The following is a 27,087-nucleotide window of genomic DNA, read 5'->3' on the forward strand; positions in this document are numbered from 1 at the left end:
GAATAATGAATTCTCGTGAAACAAGGCTTATACTTCGGGTAATATGAGCTCCTGCTTTGGCAAAATTATAATATTTGTAGTGTAGCTTCGCTTAGACAATCTGACCTCCGTACAAAGCCCGACGACGTGCCATTCTCTCGGATAATTTGCGATTTCTATGTACAGCTTCATTTCTGTAAATGCATTACGTCGGGCTAGATACCTGTAACTGTGCACTGCGTACAATCGAAATAAAGAGATTTTTAAAAGTATATGTCTTTTCATATTAACTTACCTTTGACAAATCAATAAATAACACCTAATTTTAAGCTATCTGGTGTTTATGCTATCAATAAACTTCTAAATAGTAGTGTAATGACTTCTTTGTTTCGAAAAATTGCAATTATTTTTCCTTTATTATATTTTGAAATTAAAGAGGATATTCTCATACATTTAAAGAACAATTACTGTTAACAAATAGAACATTTTTTTAAAACAATAGTAGTCTGTTTGATTAAATCTTTTTACTAAATAAATTAATAAAACGACATTCATTGATAATTTATTTCAAAGCTAATATATCAGTCGATGCAAAGAGTTAGGAATCTTCTTCGATAGTGTCGTATCGCCGTTACATCAGATTACAAGCACTCAGTGAACCCATCAGTGGTTCTTGGGTCTGTTATGTTTAGTCTTTGTGAAAATCATTTTACCGTGAAATTTAGAGTACTTTTTAATACAATGCACTCCGAAATAATGAGGTAAAAACTTACATTTTTATAGAATCAGTTTATCCAATCTAATATTATAGAAAAGAAATAATAAAACACAAAAATCATATGTAACAATTTTATTTTACCAATATTAATAATATATTAACATATGTGGTCCGTAACCACCCTCTCTCTGATAATAATATAATACAAAGAATTTCACAGAGGTCTCTGAAACCATAACAAAGAAAACAAATAGCGCTACGACTAAGTGAACTACGAGCGGTCACGAGTCAAGTGATAAAACATCAGCCTCCTACAGCCTACTGACTCCGATGCGTTGCAGTACAACAATATCTAAAACGAGGTAAAAAAGGAAAAGAAAAGGTAAACATCTTCGTAATATATTAATCGTAATCGTTACTAGTCTAAGCGACGGGCGGCGGCCGGGGCGAGCACCCGCGACTCAACTTAGGCCGGTCCGGACGGACCCGTCGCGCTCACAAATACAGCAACATTATATAATTACACGTTATATACAATGGGAAATAAATATTCTATATGCACGACGAATATATAACTGTGTATGTACAGAAAACGCCTGCAGTGCAGTACAACCACCTATATTATATTTTTATATATCACAAATATATAAATTTGTTGCCAGGTAGCGGTCGCTTGCTTACATTATAAATTGGCGTTCAATTTTTTGGCTTAGCTAGGTTTAAAAAGGTAGAAGTACCGACCGTTACTCCCCCCCTCCCCCCTCCCCGAGACAGAGCCGGCCGCTCGGTCGTGACTCGCCTCGCGCAAATTATACCTAATTCCGTAAACGTCAAAGACAATTTTTTGGTTTCCACATTGTACAAATATTCTCCAAAAATACTCATCACTTAATTCCGAATCGCATCTCGCTTTATAATCGTTCTAAAATCTTTCAAAAATTGGGCCGCGTCACTCTCAAGGTTGAAGTTAAAAGCGTCGAAAAAGAATAATATTCCCGAGCCGCGATGATCGGAATTCGTCCTCCAGGAGTCGAACTTTCATAAGAGTGTTTAAAGCTTACGACCGACACGCAGCTTCAGTACAACTTCGTCAACTTTCGTATCGTATAAAACTCATAATCACGAAGAAAGTCTGAAGCGTAAAAATTCTAAAGTTTATACAAATTATCTTCACACAAGTAAAGATAGCATAACCCGTGCTAATAAGGAAAATATGTATAATCGGCGACTGACCATCTCACTCACGTACCATTTTATCTCTTTTGCACTCTACAATAAAAAAAAAGAAAGTTTGTGAACACATATCAGTAAAAATTTATTCGAAATAAACATTACAACTATAAAATAAAATATAATAATTTAAAAAGAAAACTAAACTTTGCATAATGAATGATGATGTAGGTAATGACATTTATTAATAAATAAAATTTAGAAGTTTCTGCTAACTCTACTGACGCCAGTACTGTCGGCCGTTATAAATGTTTTCGCTATTGGCACGCGTTATGTTCGGATCGCAATACTTAGGTTCGCTATTACATATTTTAATTTTACAATTGGAGATGGCGTATCGATGGCGGATCGATGGCTGAATCTACTCTTAACAGTTGTGCCAAGCGATGTCAAAATCTGTCGAACATCAATCGAGTGTAAACGTTAATAATTTCAATGTACTTAAATTATGACTGAGTGACTTTATAATTATAATCATAATATACATTCCGTCACAAATAAAGAATACAATTTTTCGTTTAAAATACAGCATTAGGCGTTATTGTTCCTTTGGAATAAACATACGACGATCATAGTCCAGTGAAACTGATATTCGTAAACTAGTCGGTGAGGCGAAAATACTCGTCTAAGAACAGACGTTAACTTTACGTACTGAATTTATAATTTTAGTCGATGGAGGCAAATGAAAAAAGCGATTTCAATTAACATTAATTAAATTTTACCGTGAATTTTAAGTAACAAATCAGTGACATTGGACTAATTAATATCTAAAACCGCATAATGACGCTCCGCACACGTCGCGTGTAATGTTAGCCTAGCCCCGAGGCGCGGCCCGGGGCGCCGCAGGGCTCCCGGCGCGGAGGGTCGCGGAGTGCTGCGGGGGTTAGTGTCCGACGGGCTCCACGTAGTTCGCGGGGTAGAGCCCCACGCGGCCGTCCTTTCGACCCTTGCACCAACCCTGCTCATCCTCGTCTTCTAGTTTTTCGAACAGGTCACCTGAAAGCCAAGAGCATCGGTTAGCGGGCGGGCTGTGGGGGCGGGCGCGGGGGGTGGGGGGGCGCGGGGCGGCGGGTACCCTGGCGGAAGCTGAGCTCGTCGCTCTCGGCGCCGGTGTAGTCGTAGAGCGCGCGCACGGGCACGCCGGGCTCGCCGGTGTCGGTGAGCGCGCCGGCGGACTCCTCGTCCCAGTCCTCCTCCTCGAACGGGTTGTCCTTGCCCACGCTGTCCTTGGCCGGGGACGTCTTGGCCGACTTCGGCCCGGAGGCCGTGCCGTTCCTGAAGTCGTGAGGGGCACTTCCGTTAGAACCGCGTCTGCGATTACGAATGGAAAGTTTCTATAGTAGCTAGTGAAAACATAATAGGTAATGATCAAATTATAATATACAACTACTCGCAGCTCTCGCTGACAATCCAATACGTAAATGTAATGCTAATTAAGATGACTCTATAGATTAGGTGATTACTACGTAGTTGTTCTATCGAATGCGAATACTGTTCGTATAACCAATCTAATGCAACCAATTCGCGACGTTCGACGGAACTAACTGCGTGAACGCGAGTTCGAGACAATTCTCGTCGCAGAACGTGTATCGCGAGCTGGCGCGCTCCTGCAGCGCGTGCGCGCACGCAGCGGACGCGCACGTGTATATTTCAATGCGCTCTATGCTGATACAAGGAAATATTTGAATTCAGATAATAGTTTTGTGTATTATAATATATATCACCAATTCGTAAAATCGTTGTAAGATACTGCTATAAACATTTGAAAAACCTTACTTGATTAAAAATACTTTATTTTCGGACTCATAAAATTTTATTACACAATTACATACAGTAACTACAGTTTCTTGACGGTTCTTCTGGATGGTGGCTCCACTTAATATAGTTGTTAAATGACGATTCAAAAGTGCTTGTATGAAACAGTATATTTTGGTTTAAAGTACATTTCCGTGTCATTTTAACAATTAATATGACAAATGAAATTCTAGAACTTACGTGACAGCGATGGGTGCACTGATGGTCTTCTTGTCGATGGTGTTGTTGGCGCTCGTGTTGTTCTGCATCACCGCGTTGTTGGTCGCGGGTTCCGTGTGGTTGCTCGTTTTGCCCGTCTTGTTGTTGGCCGTGATCGGAGGAAGCTCCTGAATTACACATCATTAATATACTATAATGTTTGGTCCTTCGAGCCGGATAACTGATGCAAAAGTAAAACAAACTTTAGTTTTTATAAGTACATCTCATAGAAATATATTTATATAAATAATTTTATATTTACGTACTTAGATAATGATATTTATATATTTTATAAAACTTTATAAATATTACTTATAAGGTTAATATTATTAATATTAAAAACGTGCCAATATGCATATCGGAAAAGCGACATCCATCATGCAACATCGATATTTAAAAAATAATAAAAAAACATATTGAGGTAAAAATAAAGCACATTTAATATAAAGATCGAAATGAGAATGACCCATACACCGGTTACTCAAATCTAAAGAGTTCTCATGCAAACATTCTCTAACATATGCAAGCAAAATACTAAATCGAACACTATATGCTCTTCATTCTCATTTAAATCCCAAAACTGGGCCTAACCACACTTCTAAACGATTCTATAATTACATATTATAATTCAGGAAAATTGTTAACCTGCCGCTTAAATTTCTTACCGACATCACATAAAAATGTGTTTAGCCCCGATTTGACTTAGAACATAACATTGACGCGAACAGGAAATCACATATAAGATGCTATTAAAACATAATCTCATGGAAAAACTTTTAAGTATATAATTTGCTGTTCACGAAAACTTATAGATTATATTAAAAACAACTTTGTGGTCTCGCTTGAAAACCGATTGAAAAATATCAGAAATCAGTTGACATATATTGGATTGAAAGGTGAACTTTTCGAGCGAGACCCAAAAGAGTCTCTCGGGACGTACGTCTTCGCTGACTGGTCGCTGGTTGAGGAGCGTGATGGGTCCGGTGGGGAGGCTCTCCTTGGATTTTCCTTTCGCGATGTCCCGGAACTCCTCAGTGTATTCCTGGGTCGAGACACGCGGTCACAAGCGTCCGTGAACGAGCGACACGTCGGGACATGCATTCGGCCACGTTAGTAGCCGACATTTCGTTCGACGGGTTGGAACGGTTTGACTGTTTTTGTGACTTATAAAGTGTAACTTAGGTTCAGTATTGATTACATCTGATAAATGTTACAACAGTGTTGAATCAAGTCAATGTTCCTATCGAGGTGACCTCGCAATGTCCCAACGTGTCAGCGCGTTCGTGATGGCAAATCAAAATAACAAAATAAATGATTAAATAAAAAAAAACACTTTTCAAACAAAGCCGGTGTTCATTAGAGGGCGACATCAAGCATTACACTCAGGTGTTTGTGACAAGTGACGGATTGCAATCGACCAGGCTTGGAGAATGCTATGAGAAGATGGTATATATTGCTAAGTCTGATTAGAGCTTTACTACAGTAGAAAATATATCCATTGTGCTGAGAGTATAAAATCATTATTTAGGTTTATTAATTTTATGATTTTTATGTTGTTTTTTTCTTTAATTTATTTGATATATGGTATTAATAAAATATTGTAGTTGTTACTTTTTTTTATTATGAATTAACTATATGTATTATTGTTTTATTTTTTATTATGTCTGTGTAGCTAGAATTGACAGTTGTATGCTTCTGCAGATGATATGATTAATTTAAATTTATACTATTTCATGTACAGAAAACAATTTTATGAATGTCTTGTATTTTTTATTATTTGTTTAGTTTATGAAGCGTTTTAAACTAATTTAATCCTTAAATAATAATTGTTTTTTTGTTTAAATCTGTTGCGTTTGATACGGCTTTGCGCGTGAACGTCGAGGACATATCACAATACAAGTGCTGGCAAAGTGTTCGCTAGATCTTATATTGTTTTCGTATGATTTGCACGATGTAATCGTTCATGAGTGTCCCTTCCAAACGGAAGTGTATGGGTGCCGACGATCCTTTGCAAATGAACTCCACAAACTATTACGCATCATGGTATCAAAACTTGCCCAAGCCAGTGTTCTGTGCAGGGATTTCCTTGGCCAATGTTTGTGGAACTAATGACCAACAAACGGTGATATCTGGTACATGTTCGATTTTTGTGCATTGAATAATCAAATATATTAGGCGATTGTCAGAGCAGATAATTCGATGTATGGGTGTTTTATATGAATATAAATTTTGTCTTTCGAGTGAACTCTTAACCAATGTTGTTGGAATATGTTTCGATCGTCTATAATGATTAACTAGGAAGTTTAGAATTGGTTGCTTCTAGTGATATCGTGTGGGTGCCCTTAAGTACCAATTGAGTCTTTATTTTTCTCGCAACCATCAGCTCTGCTAACCGTCCCAACACCGTGGCGTACCATGAACGCGACATTATAACAACGGCCGTCGTTGTACACGCTAGTCGTGTCCGACGGCGCCACTCTGCTTTCCCTCTCATCTCCGAAGCAGATGGTCGGAAGGGCACGGCGGAATCTCCTCTGAGCTCGTGACCACAGGGCTCTGATGGGTATGGATCGTGGTCGGGTGGTCACGCGCGCTAACACCGCTGTAGCGGCGGCGGGTAGGTATTTGTAACGTGGTTCGGTGGTCTCCGGCGGTTCGTCCTTTTAATGTTAACATGGTGGCTAACTTTATGCATATGATTTATTACAAAGTAATTTACAAACAGATTAGAAAAAATATATTTTTTTAAATTATCAATTTATTGGGCAATTTTATGCGAGGTTTTGGTGAAAAAAAACTTACATGAGGGTATTAAATTAGACCTTTATGAAATTAATTATTTTGTTTCTAGATTAAATACTTTGCTCCACAACGCCGCTGTATCTAGAAAACTTAATAAAGGGAGGACAATATAATGTCTCGGGGACCAGATTAAGAATTTATTACCAATTTACAGCGACCGCTGTCAATCCTGGCTACACTTTGATATCCACAATTCTTTACGAACAAGCGAAAAATAACTAGCTAGCAAAATACTATTTACACACTTTAAATAATAAATTAAAATTTTGAGACAAAATATTGACGCCAATTAAGCACGATTGCAAGATTGCAAATATAAATTTTATATATAACAAATAAATATAATAATTGTTTGTTCCTTTGTAATCGTGACTGAAATCTGCATATAAATATTCCAAGTTAAGTCCATTGTTGAGTTTGGCACTTAACGTTCCGCAATCGCCGGCGCCACATCAAACATGGCACTGTCAATATTGAAATTAGCGTCGACTCAAGAAAATTCGAAGGTCGCTGAAGCGTCTACTGGATCCAATGTTAGAATTTCGTTCGATTTATAAGCAGGCAGTTCCGACCGCGATCTAAACACTTAAACCAATTAGAAGAGACAGAGATAAAATAATCTTAATTTGCATGCTCTAAGGATCTAGACACGTCTAACCTATCTAAAGTAGATCGAAAGCATTCAGTTAATCATTGCATACATAACGGTATAATCGCATATATAGTTATGCATTGCTGTGTCAGTAGGGGGCCGGGATGGCGGGAGGCAGGCTGGTGGTGTATGGAATTTACCTCGAACTGCGGCCACGCCATAGCCATGTTAACTCCGTGATTATTGGCCCACCATTTCAGGTCCTTCTGGTGGTCCGCGTTGTTTATTGTGTGGTGGAATTCTTCGTATATTTGTGGTAATCTGTAACATCATTATTGATAACTCTTAAATTAATACGATTTTGACACAATGTAACACCCAACACGTACCAAATATAGCTTCTTAACACTGTAGGATTATATTTGGAGTTTCATGATGGAAACTTAAGACACATTCTCGAGTAGTACGAGTAACTTCATAAGTCGACCTCTTGGTCGTCATGACATCTTTGTCATAATTAAATTTTAGTAAATGCGTTTAAAAACCAAAATCGATACGACAAATAAATACAATCAATAGCTATTTCCGCGAAAACAGAAACATGAGTAGGTAATACGACTTTAGTTAAGTTAACGAATCAATTAGTCACCAACTCTTGTATGATAGACAAAGCGAAGAAACTTGATTGATTGAATTAACACATAGAAGTAAAACTCGAAAGGAGTAATAACAGAAAAGGCGCGAAGAGAAATTATCAAAGAGATGTTTTATCATGCATACGTCAGACACCTAAGCCCTTAATATTTCAAGTTTCGCTGTACATTCTTTACGTTTGTAAATATAATACTACTTTATTTGCACAGTCTGCGCCACGTTACAGCGCAAATAGCGTTTGTTAGCCCGACTCTCATGGGCTTACTGACGATTATTTACGGATTACTTGAATGATGTTTGCGTTTTAATAAAACGGTTCCATTGTTCCTAGATATAAATCTAGTAGCATAATTAAGCGGCAAATTTTAAATTCTGTATTGTTACGAAATTAGGAAACAAGTTTACCCAGTGGTAAGATAACGTGAATCGGAGATTCAAGGTTCAAGCACCTGTTGATTTATATTTTATGAGCAGTATGGATTGCCATACTAGTACCCGTATAACCCGTCAAAGAATAAATGTTTTCAAGAGTGGAGGAGATCTTAGTCTAGCAGACTGTCACTTACTTTACCGGTTTACCCTTTAAAATAAAAAATATCAATCTTAAAGAGAAGTGTACGAGTTCTTAGTATGGATAAGTCAGTATCACATTTGTGTATCAGATATGAGTAAATCGACTCACGTCGGTTCCTTGCTAATGTCCAAGCACTTGTGGAAGCTGAAGAGCACGTCCTTGAAGAAGGTGAGCCGCTGCGCCTCCATCTGCTGGCAGCGGTCGAAGACTGTCGTCATGTCCTCTATGTAGCGCGGGTTGTACGCCGTGATCTCCGCCAGTGCCGCTTGGTATTTATCGCGATTCTTCGAAACATCATCTCGACATTTGGCCACTCGTTCTGCCATTTTCTTTACCTGAATCAAAAGGTTTTAAATCACGATTACGATGGTATGTTAAAATTATTTACATTTTATATTAAAATCAATTTATTTATTTTTGTAACAGATTTATTTCCGATTTAATCTCGATAATGTACATATTCATTTATATTATATGTTATTTCCTATAAATGCTTTATTTTTAAATATTTTTCGTAGGTAATGCAAAGTGATTTATAAAATGATACGTTGAAAGCTCCCTAAGAGTATTTAGCTTGTACGAAACGAAATGAATTTTTAAACTCCTGGGAAATCTAGCACTACGTTTTATATCATACAAAATTTAACCAAACGACTATAAAAACTAAGTGAAGTTGAAAGCTGAAACGACGATACTGCGGAAAAAAGTAACTTACTTTACTTAAACCTAGTTCTGGCACATGGGCACTATTATACTTATACATACATTCAAAGTTATTATACCGGCTTTTATTTTAACCAATAGTAATATTATACGTGTAAAAGTAACTTTATATGTCTGTCGTTTCTTTACTACCAAATCAATGATGCAATTTGGTATGAAGCACACTTGAAATCCAAAGGACATAGGCTACTTCTTTGCCTAACAAATGAAACCAACCGTCTAAAATTTGAGCGAAGCCGCGAGCGACAACTACTATTCCATATTTGGTATAAATTTACATACCAATATTATGGACTACTTGGAATCAATGAACTCAATGAGCTGACAAGCAAAATACGTCCGAATATTTGATTTGATGCGGTTCTTCGCATATATAGAATACAAAGGTCGCTTATTATATCACATGAAGCCCAGATCTATTGTTTGCAAATTCCGATTCGAGTCACAAGTACATCAATATCTGAATTTTAGATTGAACATTACGCTACCAACTTTAAAATCAGTGCAAAGGTAGTCAGTATAAAGTAACTATTATACTTAAACGGATTATAGTATATACTCTTATTATAAATGAAAATCAATCAATACATAACTACTGAAAAACTCATAAAATCTCAACATTAACAAACGACTAGCACTACTTTATTATGTAGCTATACAATTAGCGACAGGCACACGTGCTAACAAATTACCTCTAGAGACGTATATTGTATGACACTTGTATGCACATTGTATATTTTTCATCAGAAAACATTTTAATTGGCAGTAATCATATGTATTGAAAATTTGCATGATTTATGTAGAGCGGAGTTCATACTCCGATTGTTAACGGTTGCCTCTTTTACTCTTATATTTTTTAAATACATAATTGATTGATTAGTATTAGTAAAAGGACGTTTTTTTCGAAATAATACTTATATGTGCAAGGTTATATATACCTTATATACTTTACCATATTTTTATATTGTATATGTGTGTCTGTATCGTCATATCAAACTAGCAGCTCAGAAAGTGCAATGTATAGCTCTACAGATGTAAACAAACGACCTTACCAGTATATATCGCTGTTGCGAGTGAAAACAGAAAATTAAAACTATTACTCGATGAAGGTTTTTTTTTTTTAAATAAAATAGACTGCGACATACGGGCAGACAACATAAGAACGATCTCATAAGAGTTTCGTAACTCTATAAACATATTTTGGAATAATCACAAAAAGTTTATTAAACTAGCTAATATATTTTTTAAAATCTGTAAAAACCCTTTAAATAAAATGTTTATTTTGTTACTATATCTGTGTAAATTGTCTATGGCACTAGTCCGAATATCTAAAGTAGATCGTCAAGCTGTAGATTCTTGCTACAGAAAATGTATATCAGTTGTTATAACAATCCAAAGATTTGCTATGTCCACAGGTGTACTCTCTATTTTTTATAGTTATGTCGTCTGGGATACTAGCCACTTACGACCGGAGGGAGATTAGACGATTCTCTTCCTCTGATCGTCTAGAACTGACTGACAATTTCCTAACTGCGAACTAACACGAAGAATTCTTTGACAGAGAAAAATCAACAAGCTAAAACAAGTTCATAAACCAACCCATTGAAATCGGTTGCAAGAACTTCGTCATCGAAACCCGAAGCGAGCGTTTTTTATAAAGTTTATGAAGATACGTATGTTAAAATATTTATATAAGTGTAGTTTGTCTTGAACGCGTATGAGTAAAACAGCTAAGAGATAGAAAACAAAAAGCTCAGGAGACGTTAGACGGAGTGACGTCAACACTCAAGTCGAGATTGTTGTCAAGCGTCATTCATGCGCCGCCGAGTCAGCCGAGACGCGCTCCAGGGCCCCGAGGGCCACCGCTCCGTAAACAGGCAGGCTTAGTCTGCATTTCTTGGGATCGTTTCTTACTATGAACCAAAGGTTTTTACGCCTTGTAGTCATATCGCATTAAACGCATCGCTATATTATTTAGAGATGTAGACAGCTTCATATTAGCGATCTATTTTATATAATAAATTTAAATTAAGAAGAGAAATACAATATGATATTTAATCCACGTTGAACTTGGAAAACTAAGCTCATATATCAAAGAAGCCTTTGCTCGGCGGATCATTTACGATCTGCAGCAGACTAGACTCGTTATCTCTCCAATATAGAGGATTTTTATAGTTATTTTTTTATTATTTTAATCTAATATTATAAATGTGAAAGTAACTCTGTCTGGCTATATGCCTACTAAAACGCTAAACTAAATTTAATGAAATTTGGTATGAAGCAAAATTGATGAGAATCGAATTTGCTACAAGTACCTAGGGGTGACTTAGGCTCAGCTCTAATAAGATATTAAGAATATTTTCTTTAGAAATGTACCCTTTTTCAAAATCATACCTATATAGATAAATTTAAAAAGTAAAACTTGAACAAAAATAGTAAACTCTAAATTTTAGAGCCAGAAGATTTGCTGATAATATAATACATGATTTGATAAATGCAACGCAATATTGTCTGCACAATGTTTTACCTGTTTACACGAAACCGAAAATCAATAAAGTGAAGTTGTGAGCTCGTAAGCGGAGGGGAACCCAGATCACGTAAGATTTTGATTCAATCACCTAACTGCATGACTTAATAGCGAACAATCTGATGAACACTGCCACATATTTTAAGATAAGTAGTGTTCCAGTAGACAATACTGTGATACGTTTAGTTTCTTAAATATTTTTTCGTCAATAACAAACAAAAACGTTTTTTTTAAGTCGAGAATCGCAAATTATACAGCCAAGTATTAAATTTTATTTCTGATTATCATAATTGTATAATATGTAAAGTATATATATTATAATATTGGTTATGAATGCAGTATCTATATATATTAGTATATGAATGTAGCCGTTTATATCATAAAAACAAGGATTTTTAGTATGGTCGTCAAATATAGATAGCCCGCCGCTGAGTTATAATTGTTCAAAAGTTCATGTCAAGGTATAGTCAAGGGCACGGCAGAGGCTTCGTCGGGGCTGTGGGCTGATATTGGGAGACGCGATCTGACAGGGGCTCTCTGACATGCAACTACGTAATACCTTAAATGCTACATTCTTATGTTATATGTACTTTAGTTTTACTGTGCCTATGTAGATTTCATGTACCTTAGTATAATCACGTGACTTGACATATATATATATCATCGGCTGACATTCAAGAAGATTCCAAAAAAAACTATACAACCCTCAGAGCTTAGAGGTTCTTGGTCCGCAAACAAAACAACTAAACACTATATATGCCACAACGAATACTTCCACTGCATATTTTAAAATATCTGAAGATAAAGGGATGATTGATTTTCACTTAGTTTTTATCTTCTCACTCTAACGCCGATATAATCAAGTTAACAACACTCCTTTTATCAAACAAACTGATACAATGTTTCTGAGCTATAACAGACACAGAAACATGTAAACGTTCCAACGCAACCGTTACATTTCATTCGCAATTGTTAATTGTATGCGGTTACCGGCGACGAAGCCGCGACGCCTCTGTCTACGGTTGACGTTTCATTTCCCGTCCTGACGTTTGTAGGTCAAATGCACCACACAAATCTGCATCCATAACACTGCACGTGAATTATTTACCTATATTCATACACTCGTTGTATAAATTATATAAAGCGATTAGTTTTATTAATCTGGCTACAGTTCATGTGGCAAGGGCACTTGTAAACAGGTTTATAATAGAAATAAATACTGTGGTTTTTACGTTGATTAAAACTATACGATTACGTAAATTAAGTAATATACAAAAAAAAAACTATTATGGATTAATATTTTCTCGTTTATTCAATAACGTATCGTTAAGAAAACATATTTATTTCATTACATATAATATTTTTGACGAAAACTGATAATTTGCGTATTAAATACTAATAAAATACCTACTAACATGATGAATCAATTTATATAAACAATATTCTGAAAATTCGAATTTTGTAAGAACGTAACGCTTCCGACATCTGTTAATTGTTTAATATAATCGTTTCATTATTATACACAAATAGCTGTGCTAACAATTTACTATTAGTCATTATTCGTACAATGCAGTAATGGATTTGTTCCGCGTGTTTTTTCATACTAGTCGTTTTTAAACCGAATAATTACAAAAGGGAAATTGACAACAGTTTCAATGGAAAAGTACCTTTAAATTGCATATAATTTTAACATTTTACTTGGTGATAAGGCTTTGTGCAAGGCCATCTGGGTTGGTACCACCCACTCATCAGTTATTCTTCCGCCAAATAACAGTACGCAGTATTGTTGTGTTCCGGTTTGAAGGGTGAGTGAGCCAGTGTAACTACAGGCACAAGGTACATAACATCTTAGTTCCCAAGGTTGGTGGCACATTGACGATTTATGGAATAGTTAATATTTCTTACAGCTTCATTGTCTATGGGCGATGGTGACCACTAACGACCACACTAACCATCAGGCGGCCCATATGCTCGTCCTCCAACCTATACCATAAAAAAACAAAACTCACGACTGTCACACAAGAATGCATAATATAACACATTCTTATTAATAACAAAAACAAAAAAACATCCTTCGTCTTTATTTCTAAATACTCATAATCCTTAAATAAGGACGATAAAAATATATGTATTAAAACAAACAATATATTAAAACAAATCTGTCAATTTAAGCATTCCTTATATTCTAAATATTCAGGTAATCTTTAGCTCATAAAGTTTAAAAAAATCATTTTCTTATGAGAGGGTAAGAAAATTGTATTGTCAACAATGCCAATTTTATAATTCTTCTATAGGTTATAGGTTGGGTAGAACTGGTACAAATCTATTTCGCAAGATCCGATTCACACTTCCATACTAATTGGTGAAGTAAAATTCCTATAACAGATTTTTTGTCACTATGGTCATATAAAAGACAATTACACTAGCTTCAATGTAATATTTTATCACTTTTCCTTATGTGTTAAGACTTAATAATTAATTCGAAGACATTCTGACGTATTAATAAAACTCAATACTTTTACCATTACGATATGTGTGATTTAACATATGCATATAAACAAATTATTGTTATTATAAAATATATTTTTTTTAGTTATGTCTATTTCGTCATTGTTAGACGAGCAGGTGCGAACACAGAACTATTTATACTAGTAGTTAAACACTACGAATTGTCAAGTTTTGCAAAGCACTATAGGAAGAAGTAACTAGGATCGAATGTTACAATAAAGGCTAGCGAAGCACCTGTACTATAATTTTCCCTTTTGTTAAGAAATATCTAAACATTTTCACAATCTTGAGTCGAGCGAAGCCCTTGCTCATTGGAGCTAGATAAGGCACGTCTTCGCAGGCAACGGCACGACCTCGCAAAACTTAATGAGTGCGTCGGTGATGCGAAATGTTACTACGTTAGCTCCGAGAAGCAAACTATTCTTCATGGAATCTTTGCGAGACTTTACTATATTACTGTAAAGATTTTAAGAAGTATGAAATGAACTAAAAGACAAATATTTTTGAGTATGTCTTTGTTTTTTCGTTGTGTTTAGTTTTCTTCGATTAAAATGAAATTAATAACAATTAAATAAAGAAAAACATTGTTTTTTTATTAGACGTATATTTTTTATATAATTTGTTTGAACCGTTTACTAAGCTAAATATATATAATAGCCGAATTAATTAATCCACTGTAAGGGGGGACCTGACAGTGCAGTTACGACCATGACACGAGAATCATAACTGAAAACCTGTTTTCACTTATTATAATTCCAATTTAATCTCTCTGATATCCTTAAACAAAAATCCAGTCAAATAACTTTCCTAAAACATTTTCGATCAGCATAAATTACCAAATATTGTATCAGGATAATTTTACTTCGGATACATGTTGCCCGTCAACGGCTCGCCGTATACCTGCCTCGCCCCGGTTAGTTACGTAAACGTAACACGAGAAACGTTCCGCATGTCTGTGGTCGCGTGCGAAGCGGTCAACTATATGAAAATTGATCTAAAAGTTTTGAACTTATATACTGAATATTTGAACCTGTTATAAGAATATTTTGTTTTATACCAAAACGTGATAAATGCACCGTATCGCTTTATAGTGAAGTACTATTTGGTTTTGTATGACGATTTATGAAATTATCTGTAACGTCGTTTTAGTGGCATAAAGTTGGCAGCAGATTTCAAGTCGGGCTAATAAGTTGTGCGATTGATTTCAATTTCTCAATAGCAGATTGATCTTGGCAAATTATTATACTTCTGTAACTCGGGAAATAGGATGAAACGATTTATGCTGGTCCGGTGGTCAGTACAGTTGTTTGTGCACTAATATCTTTGAAATTGTTCGCATTGCCACTTACGAAAATTCGGTAAGGAGAACATGTACCGATTACATAAGTAGATACATATTTCTGTAACGACGTTTCTCAACGTTTAATTAATGGGTGTTTATACATTTACATGGTTCGTACATTCTTATTTACAAATCATTGTAACATGTACATGTAGTTAACAAATAATTAATCCCTGCGCATAGATGAAGCGATGTCTGCGGTAAATTGAAAACGAAGAGCTTATTACAAGGTGTAATTTTGTTAGACAATGTAACACACACTTACAAATAATGGTTATAATTAATAATGGTTTACATTTTCGTAAAAAAATTAATCTTATTCATAGATTTATAAATGGTCATATACGTCATAATATGTTCGATAGGTTTAATTTCACGTAAAAGCCTTTAATACCGATAGACCACATATTCCTGGACAAGTGATTAACAACGATCGCAGAGAGTAGTTTTCACTATAAATTTTTAACGTTTTTATTTATTTTTTAATATAATACAGAAAGCATATACACGAGAACAGATATCAACTTATTTATTTTACTATAGCAAAATGGAATTAGCTATTGAAACTAATGATTATTTTAAAAGGAATTTATTACTTTATGTCGATAAAAAAAATTGTCTATGATTATAATTTCGGATTCAGGACTTTGATCGGGACAGTGAATTAAATTCCCGAGCCTTGTAAGGATGGAGACCACGTAAAACCAGGCGAAGCTTGACCTCTCACCTTTATGTGGAATTGCTTTCGAGTTAGATTATGAAAATTCACCCGTCGTGACCATACGTGACCTGTGCATACTTCTGCAAATTTCCTGCAATACTAGCTGGGTATAAAGATTGAACGCCACTGACCAAATTCGGCGAACTTTGATTCATTGACGTTTCAATGATACATTATATATTTACTATTTTCTCTGTTGTGTTGCTTCGGCACACGTTACGTTCAAATATAAGAAAGTAGCTTGAGTTAAAATAAAATATAAAATAATATCACAGTTCCAAACGTTGTAACGGACAGCGTATTATAAGTAAGAAAGAGTTGAATATAAAAAAATAAAAGTATGAATGGAACGTAATAGGGTATCTTTTATGAAAGAAGCTGTAGAAAACTTTACGACTTTTGAGAGCGCTCGAGTACAAAGGAAAAATCTTGTTACAACAAAACTGTTAGTTTCATTTTATAAATAAACATGCTCTAATTGAATAAACCTATTGGCGAATAGTCAGAGTTTTTATACAAGATAATAAATTAGGAGTACATTAAATATTTTTGTAAGTAAATACTAATATAAAGTAAGAGCCTGCATACATATGTCCCATTATGGGCTAAGCGCCCTCTCTCCCTTTGAAAGAAATTTAGATTAGTGTGCAAAAAAACCGTTGCAAAACCTTATGCTATTAGTACGTTTTTGTAACATATAATTTAATTAGTGTTCGCTCCATAATAATGACAATACAAATCATTCCTTATATCGCCAATACTCCGCCAACTTGGAGAGTTAAGATGTTATGTGCCTTATGCTTGTAGATACATTGGCTTACTCAACCATCAAACCGGAACACGACCATTCTAAGTATTCCTACCCAAGCAGGCTTGTACAAAGCCCTTAGCTCGAAGTAAATCTTGCATATTCCGTTCATACCACTAGAGCTATCTACTATGTTAGGATTAGGGCAGTTTTCAGGTTTATAGTGAACTGTCTATTTATGATTTTATATCCACAATAGAGTAACGAACAATCGACGGTAATCAGCGACGCCGGAGTAACCGAACGTGTTTGGAGACAACGAACAAGTTATTCCAGCGTCGACTGTCAATAATAAATACTTTACAAAAGTTGATAATAGCGTCACCGGCACGTTTCTTATCCAAACTAATGATTTAGGTGTTGGAAGAAAATATTAATTTAGAAAAAAAGAAAATATTATTATTAAATAGCAGAACACGATAGATTTATAAACGGATATCAGTTCAATCAACTCTTATCGTGGTATACACTAGCATTTACACACGAGGCGTTTTATGAACGCGTTTTTAGACGTTGCGTTTTACAGATACAACAACAACAACAACAATACAATAGGTTTGGAACATATTCCACCACGCGGTTCCAATGCGGGTTGGTGGAATACACATGTGGCAGAATTTCTATGAAATTTGTCACATGCAGGTTTCCTCACGATGTTTTCCTTCATCGTTGAGCACGAGATGAATTATAAAGACAAATTAAGCACATAAATCAGCAGTGCTTGCCTGGGTTTGAACCCGCAATCATCGGTTAAGATGCACGCGTTCTAACCACTGGGCCATCACGACTCTTTCACAGATACGTTTGTTTGTTTTTTACAAAAACAAAAAAAACGTGTTTTTTTTTTGCCTACAACTATACTTATTAAGTAACTGACATATCACCCAACTTATTATTTTTCTATGATAATTATTAACATGGTATAATTACGTATTTATCTGAGTATACATAAAACCAACGTCTCCACGTTACAGTTAAGAAACAAATTCAATATCTAAATATGTCTATGTATGTTTATATATAAGGAAAAACATCCCCGTAAAGATGTGCATCATAAAAAAAAAACTTTCAAATATAATAATGTAGATACAAAAAACACACAAAATTAATATGTTTTCCGTGTATCGATTATAATAAAATATATGTATATACTGAATGCATATAAAAGAAAACAAATGACATTGATATTGTAACACGGTTTACATAACATAAACAACTTCGATGAAACATCTGTGATATTACGCGTTATCAGCTCGTATTATATATTAATTGCTTTTCGATTAAATTGTCGTTACATTACACATTACTTATTTGTATTTAACAAGTTTTTGATTGGTTGTTATCGATGTAAGCGAAAGGTTAATTACTAATAACATATAATTTTATGTAATTGAATATTTATGGAAACGAAATACGTTCATAATTTTAAGATTTATTTTTATCACGTTTACAATTGAAATTATTTATATAAAATAAACGTGTACCGAAAAGTACGATATAAGAAATCAGTCTTGTGTTTAATTCTTATCTATCAACTATTACACTATCTATCTATATATAATAAAATAAGAGTGTCTGTTTGTAACATCATAATTTTTTGTTCATATACCAAAATAACATATTTTACAAATTTGTCTGTGTTCGTTCCGACAAACCCCTGGAACGGCTGGACAAATTATGACGGGAGTTTAACTGGCAGAAAGCTGATGTAACAAGGAGTAACATTATAATTATACATATTATAACAAAGTATATTTATGGTAGTTATAATTATTACACTATACAAACAGTTACACTGCGTATATCTATACTAATATTATAAATGCGACATTAGATCACTGTCTAGTACAAGAACTCATTCATAGCCAAACCACTTAACAAAATTTTATGAAAATTGGACTAATAGTCAATAATGTCAAAACATAAACTAGTAATGAACATATTTATATTAAATTGTATAAGCTAAGTAAAATATTGAAACAGAACTAGCATAGTTATAAAATCACATACGTTTATACGTAAAAACATCTGACGGTACTTTAACACAAACAAACAGACGATCAGACGAACTGTCACGCTGTCACGGATAACTGATGTCGCTACGATTGTGTCAGTCTTGATGCTCTTATCGCAGTTGCGTGTGTAAATAATCGTATTTGATAAATTCAAGACATGACGTTTCGAACAATTCACATCATTCCTCTAGCACTTGGCAGAATAGATTATTATTTAAAAAAAAAAAAAAGAAACTTGTAACCTTTTTTGCACTCTAATTATTTCATTATATTCTACTGATAGCATCCGAATTTGATTATTTATCATTCCATAGTATAAAAAAAATCGCTCACCGCTGTCTGTCCCTATGTATGCTTAGTAATGTCCGACCGAACTTTCGGTTTCGGTTTCGGTTTCGGCCGAGTTTCGGCCAAAAATCAAGTTTCGGCTGCAGTTTCGGTTTCGGCCAAAATCGGCCGAAACTTTTGCCGAAACCGAAACTTATCTCGCAAGGTCACGCACGTTCGCATAACTTCGTTTTTCGCGGCAAAGCTGTGTCGTAAGCCGTCGGCTCTGTTCGGGAATCGTCGTGTGCCGTTCGGATAGCTCCGTAGTAATGCAATAAAACTTAGTCAGTGCGTGTGCGTCCGACGGAAACATTATTTGGAGGTTATGTTTTGATGGAACTGATAACATGTAAGTTTTTGTTTTGTTTCTGTACTTGAATGATTTATATAGTTAATTAAATAATATTTAATTAAATATTGAATAAATATTGAGTCAATAACTGTTTTGTTGTTATTAACAAATGAAGCCACATGTAAAAAAGAAATTGTAAGTAAGTAAATAAAAAATGTGAAGTGTTTAATTTCATAAATTACATTTTATAGGTAATCTTATTCGAGATTTGTTTTTCATTCCGATGACCTATTGTCCGATTGTTATTGTTACGGTTTTATTTTTAATTGTTTCAGAGTAAAATGTCACAACGAGAAAAAATAAAAAATCCGATTTGGCAGTACTTTGATAAAAGTATCAGTGATACATCAAAAGCTGTTTGCAAGATATGTAACAAGTGCTATTCATTAGGAAGCCACGAAGCAAAAAAACAAACATCACATGGACTGAAGTTGCATTTATCAAAATTTCATGACCATGAATACAGGCAAGTACAAAAACGTGTCTCAGAATTGAATGATTACAAAAGTGAAGCAAAATTGAAACGAACAGACTCGAGTGCATCGTTGAAAAAATCGAGCGCAGATCAGTCAACTCTTGTACAGTCAACTATCTTAAGTTTGACTTCTAAACCTAAAGTTGCACTATGGCCTGATGATCATGAAATTACAAAAAGGATTGACAAAACTATAATGGATCTGATTATCGTGGACATGTTGCCTTATAGTTTGGTGGGAGGTGAAGCATTCCGCCGTCTTAATTTATGGGACCCTCAAGGAACTCGCAAATATCGCTTAAAATCTGAAAAATATTTTAGGACTTCTCTAATGCCCCAAACATATGACAGAATCAAATCAAAAGTACAGGAGTTAATGGCACAGAGTAAGTGGGCAAGTGCTACTACAGACATTTGGACCAACGCGAGTAAAACATGTTCACTTCTTAGCTTCACAGCTCATTTCATCGTTAATGATAAACGTCTTAAAGTGATTTTAGGTGCATGTGTTCTAGAACAAGACCACACCAGTCAATATATCGAAGAAAAATTTACAAGTATGGTAAACGAATGGGGTTTGCAAGGCAAGATTTTTCTAGTCCTACGTGATAATGCCGCTAATATGGTTCGCGCGATGCGTGATCAATATGAATCTGTAGGATGTGTCGCACATACTCTACAGCTCGTAATAAAACAAGCGCTATTTTCAGAAAACGAAATAAAAGACCTCCTAAAGAAATGTAGGAAAATCGTCGGCCATTTCCATCACAGTGAGCCAGCAACCAGGAAATTGAAAGACTGTCAAAAGCAATGTGGATTGCCAGAGCATGCTTTGGTGCAAGACATTGATGTGAGGTGGAACAGCACCTATTTGATGCTGCAACGACTTTTGGAACAAAAAAATGCGGTAAACTTATACTCTGTTGAACATGGTAAGATTGATTCTCTTCAATCAAATGAATGGGTCATTGCAAAGAACCTCACATCCGTATTGTCATTTTTTTATGAAGCCACCCTTGAGTTATCATTTGATAATGCATGCATTTCGATTGTCATACCTTTGATATCGTTATTAAACCGGAAATTGCAAGTTCGCTATGAAAGTGACAACGAAATGATGACCAAGATGAAAAATTCACTATACGAGTCCATGAACAATAGATTTTCATCAGTGAAAAAACTCCCTTCGTTGATGGTAGCTACACTATTGGATCCAAGGTTTAAGTCTAAGTACCTCAATTCCAATGAAGTAGACATTGCTGTTACAGAGCTAATATCTTTCTTGACCGAGTCTGAAGGCAACAAAAAATCATCCCGCACCACTGATAATGATAACGCCAATGATTCTGTGGCTTCAACTTCAACATGCGTCCCGCAAGCTCACAGCATACAGCAAGAAAAAGAAAGTCTTTGGGATGTGCACGATAATACGTCTAGTCAAACAGAGACCACAGAATCTGAAGAAGGCACAAAACACTTTCTAAAAGAAAAGATTCAGTCTTACCTATCGGAGCCATTATTACAACGTAATGCTGACATATATAGTTATTGGAACTGCAGTCCATATCCTATATTGAGAAGTGCTGTTTTAAAATATCTTTCAGCTCCACCTACCAGCGTCCCGAGCGAGCAGTTATTCAGTGCAGCTGGCCAAATATACTCGGATCGTCGCAATAATTTACATGGCGAAAATGTAGAAAAACTGCTTTTCATGGCGTACAATATAAGACTTTTCAATTATGAGTATTAATAATACGAAAATCCAAAAAACAACCCTATATTAAGAAGTTTTTATATTTGATTTTTTAATTGTTTTCAATTTAACTGTTTACTATAGTTTAATAGTGAGTTACTTAATTTTAAATATACCTAAGTATAACTGTCCTGTTAATTGTGATCTAGTTAAGTATCTTTGTTATCTTATCTTAAAATATGTGATTTTTGATTATTTTTTTGTTGAGACTGAAACTGAGTGTAAAACTAATTTTAGTTATTATTATTTTTAGGCCTATAAGAGGTACCTAAAAAGACTGATGATTATTCTAAGTACAATCCAAAGTATTAAATAGAAAGATCTCAAAACTTAGTATTTAGTGAAACAGTAACAATTACTTATTTGATTATATTTATATTGTCAACTGACATACAATTTTGCTATGAGAACTTACTTTGAAAAAGTATTAAAAATGTTATTAAGATTTTTTAATATTATATTAAATAAATGATTACAATACAAAAAACTGAATTAATATACTGTGTTTCCACTTCATGCCCTAATTAATGCAAAATAATGGTAAAAAACACCAAATTTCAGTATTTTAAGAAATTTTATACTTGACCATGTGAGTTTCGGTTTCGGTTTCGGTTTCGGCCGAAACTGAAGCCACGGCCGAACATTCGGTTTCGGTTTCGGTTTCGGCCGGAAAACCAGTTTCGGTCGGACACTAATGCTTAGATCTTTCAAATTACGCAACGGTTTGTGATGGAGTTATTTTAAATAGATAGAGTGATTTTAGAGGAACGTTTCTGTATATAATAGATGGACAATATAGTAAAGAAACACTTATACTATTAGATGATTCTAATGTGATATCGTAAATAAACAAATTTTGTATAAATTTAGTATTAGTATAACACTCGTTCGAAGCCGGGGAGGGCCGCTATTGTGTATATAGAATACGTTTAAAAAATGCTGAAACAAATTTGTTTTAAAGCGAAAACAATAGCAATGAATGCTTCATACAATCCATAAAATCTTTTCATCATAAGAAATTTTAAATTTTAAGTAATTTTATCAAACATAAATTATTAACAAATATCGTAAGCCAATGCTGACCGAGTATAGCAAATATTAATTTACGAAAGCATTCGTTGAATCTCGGCGCTTAATGAACGAAATATCATACGCAATATTTCGAATGCGATTGATGTTCAACACGCGACGTTGCAATCGTTACGCATTGCATCCCGATCTGGTTGATACGATGCTCCAACCGAATTCCTGAATAACCGTTCACTGCGTGGATCTTGCGAATAATCTTTATTACGTATGTACAGTACAGTACAGTCGGGGTAAGAAAAGGCTCGTCACCTTAAGAACTATTTTCGTGTGCTCAGTATGAGCGATGATCTGCTTTACCGATCGAGAATGACATATTGCGTCGCAATGATTTGATGTTCAGATTCAAAAGGTACTAAGATTTTAAGACTTGATAAAGGAATTAATTTGAAAACTGCCGAAGGTTTTCTTACTCTCACTGTACATACTCAATGAAGCCGCTAGTTTTAACATTATTTACACATACAACTGCCCGTCGGTTAATTGCGTGGGTTATACCCAAATTATTTTTGTTAAAAAAATATACATTGTATTGATCCGCCCATGCCGTGCAGCTTGTGCTAATGTATAATATCGCACACTCCACACCTTTGCATAAACACTTAAGGGTGGATTTATATTTAAATAAATAATTACATTATATAAAACAAAGTCGCTGACCGCTATCTGCCCTTATGTATGCTTGGATATTTGAAATTACACAACGGATTTTGATGCGTTTTTTTTAAATAAAGTGATTCGGGAGGATTGTTTTCGTATGTAATAAATGGGCAATATAGTAAAGAAATTGTGATAATTTTCGAAGTTTCTTATGTGATAGCGTAAATAAAGAAATTCTGTAGTATATTTAGTATCAGTATTAAGCCCGTGTGAATCCGGGGCGGGTCGCTAGAAATTTATAAAAGGAACACAAAGTTATATATGATTTTATAACAATTATTATATACAGTACAATTACGATGCCTTAGGACATTAATTGTGAACAAACAATAAAGGTTTAATTCAACAATTAATTCGTTAAAATCATCAAAAATCTAAATATATTTAATTTCCATTGAAGGTCATTCTAATTTACTGTCCGTTTGCTCATTAGATTTGCCGATTGGAATAATTTAAATAATCATTTCAGGATTATCTTAAAGGTTCTCTTAAAAAATTATAATAATATTTATTCAAGTAAAGCTACCACACTTTCGGCATGTATATATATACTTCTAAAATTTATATGACATATCCTGCCTAAAAGTCAAATGGTACTAGGTACAGACTTTTTCTCACCTATTTGGTCCTTTATTGAATTATATGACACATTGATGTTGTTTTAAGAAACGATTTAAATTCATGAAATGGCAAATTTTACGGAGATTTATTATTTTACTTTGCTCTTTATTGGCGTTTTAAAATCAATTAATTTGTCATTGACAAACAACGCAAATGTCCACAGAATATTGTTTACATAAACTTAATGATGTTATTGAGACGGTATTTTTATGAACTTCGTTGAATCAAGTAAGCGATTTATCTCTAATATTTAACTTGTTTGGTAGCGTTGTGCTCACTGCGTGGCCGTACGTGATCACTTTTGTAGTGGAACCATAACATCGAAGACAACGGGACATCTCTACATGTCAATCAAATTAAATTGAATTTCCCATATTTCACAAATTTACGTATTTAATTCTATAACTGAACTTCCTCCGAGTTCAGTCCGAGAATGATTTGTGTCAAATATAATACTTATACAGTGGTAATGATCTTAACATTTAATTTATAATCGTATATATATATATATATATATATTAAATGTTAAGATTCTATAATAGACTGCTCTTTAATATTTTATTCAACGATAGCATTTGTAAGCATTTTATTTACTATATGTTCTACAAGAATAGATGTCTGAAGAATTTGATGATTTTTCTTTTAATTGTGCTGATTCTTTTCTAATCATATGAAGTTAACAATTGTAATTTAACGAATTGATAACTTTGTCATTTGTTATAACACGGTCAATTGAATTGTTAAGAAATTTTTGGCGGTTTTCCAAAACTACTGTAATTATCATAGTAAATAGGGTGTGAAACGAATTTAATACAATCTAAGTGTTACTTTTAATTCTTGAAAAGACAACGAAACAATTCGTAGGATTTTGCAAAAATATAATTTATAAAATTAGTAACTATTGTTAAATATTAATAACAATATTAAGATCTGCAAAGGAAAACATACAATGGAATATCTGAAACAAAACAAAATATTTACTAAACGAACGACTGCACTTAATTAGTAATGTACGAAGTAGCAATGGCACGGCGCCACTTGAGAGACTCATAACAATTGTTCGGATGATAACAGATTATCTACACCTCGGTTCCAGTTACATATGATGACTCAGGACAGAACTGATTAAAATATAATGAATTATATATTGCGTGCGTTTATTTTTGGATTATTTCCAAGCGGATTCCTTTACATTAGTTGAAACAAGAGGCAAGTACTAGTAAAGTAACGTAAAATTTCAATGAAATGTAGTTTTGATAAAGAATGTATATGCGCCTGTGTGTATTAATATAACATAATATAATTTATTTCATTTTCGCACATCCAAGAACAAAGGAAGAAAGGTATGAAATTAACCAAGAATGACTAAATAAGAATAAGAAAAGATCACCAAATCGAACAGCCTTATTTATCCTTATTATATCAAATATAAATGTATATTTATATATTATGTATATAATATAAATATACATTTATATTTGATATAATAAGGACATAACAACATATTTTTTCTTCTTAATTTTTTTTTCCTTTTTTTAATTGTTACCGTGGTCACACTACAGACTAACTACACATGTGTGCGCGCATATGATTGGCTAATTACGATTGTAAAGAGACAAACAATAGATAGGGGTGAGGTCACACAATCGTGAGAGGGTCTGCGTTTGTTACCGCGATTAGATAACTGATAAACCACGGAAGCCATCTTATGTAATTATTAGGCTTTAGAGAGATTTATCGTTTTGTTGTATTGTTTGTTTTTTTTCTACTTATTTTTTTATTTTATACATTGTTTTATTGCATACGGTGTACTCGTTTTCATTTTCGAAAATAGAACGTATGATATGTTCAAACGATAGTACTATTCTAGAGCTCTTGTCCGTATTTATTAACACACGTAGCATATAAACAAACTACATACGGTAGTACTGCGATTATCTGAACGCTGGCTGAGTTTAACCGAACGCTCGATTGTACGAACACCGGCGCGAAAAATACATTTCTGTTCGCCAGCGCCGTGTGCAAGTATGCGCCTTTGTGAGAACCGTGGGCACGCACGCATATCGAGCGTGTTGAAATGCGTTTTATATCAACGAACGCTGTTAATCCACTCACGGAGATTTCTCGATAAACTTTAATATTTTACTCCCATTTTTCAACTATAAACAAAGTTTTTTTTTATGTTATAGGTTGGCCGACGAGCATATGGGCCACCTGATGGTAAGTGGTCACCATCGCACAAGACAATGACGCTGTAAGAAATATTAACTATTCCTTACATCGTCAATGTGCCACCAACCCTGGGAACTAAGATGTTATGTCCATTGTGCCTGTAGTTACACTGGCTCACTCACCCTTCAAACCGGAACACAACAATACTGAGTAGGTATAAATTCATTCCTTTATCAAATCGTAAACTCTTAGTACCTTTTTAAACTAAAGCTAACAACTGTATATAAAATTAAACTTACATAGTATGATAACTTACTTCAAAACAGTGTAACATCTTTGGACTACGTTTAGTTTTACATCAACATGAAATCTTTTTAACGTCGTAATTAGTCATTACAAATTTAAATTAGATATGACATCTTCTACTGAATTGTC

General features: G+C 34.4%; 2 protein-coding genes across 4 annotated transcripts in view; one reads left to right on the forward strand and one right to left on the reverse strand.

Annotated features, from left to right (window-relative positions):
- Nucleotides 1-814: 814 nt before the first annotated feature.
- The window catches only part of LOC124537900 (protein kinase C and casein kinase II substrate protein 3), a 50,752-nt gene continuing 24,479 nt past the window's right edge, over nt 815-27,087 (reverse strand). Inside the window, exons 3-8 of one of the 3 annotated variants that reach the window (XM_047114860.1) lie at nt 8,671-8,897; nt 7,535-7,655; nt 4,881-4,982; nt 3,923-4,068; nt 3,003-3,238; nt 815-2,923 (exon numbers count right to left, since the gene is read on the reverse strand). In XM_047114860.1, the coding sequence (XP_046970816.1) occupies nt 2,811-2,923; nt 3,003-3,238; nt 3,923-4,068; nt 4,881-4,982; nt 7,535-7,655; nt 8,671-8,897 (945 nt within the window). In that variant the 3' untranslated portion in view covers nt 815-2,810. Of the gene's footprint in view, nt 2,924-3,002; nt 3,239-3,922; nt 4,069-4,880; nt 4,983-7,534; nt 7,656-8,670; nt 8,904-27,087 lie in introns of all 3 variants that reach the window. The other 2 variants (XM_047114861.1, XM_047114859.1) reach the window with 2 other exon arrangements.
- Nucleotides 19,753-22,734, forward strand: LOC124537899 (zinc finger BED domain-containing protein 4-like). The gene is made up of 2 exons (XM_047114858.1): nt 19,753-19,882; nt 20,161-22,734. The coding sequence occupies exon 2, from the start codon at nt 20,167-20,169 to the stop codon at nt 22,108-22,110; it is 1,944 nt and encodes a 647-aa protein (XP_046970814.1). The 5' UTR covers nt 19,753-19,882; nt 20,161-20,166; the 3' UTR covers nt 22,111-22,734.

Source organism: Vanessa cardui, chromosome 19 (genome assembly GCF_905220365.1).
Source record: "Vanessa cardui chromosome 19, ilVanCard2.1, whole genome shotgun sequence".
NCBI lineage: Eukaryota > Metazoa > Arthropoda > Insecta > Lepidoptera > Nymphalidae > Vanessa > Vanessa cardui.

Bases quoted from the DNA above. Each gene is read 5' to 3' on its own strand.
- LOC124537899 (XM_047114858.1), top strand. From the start codon at position 20,167: ATGTCACAACGAGAAAAAATAAAAAATCCGATTTGGCAGTACTTTGAT.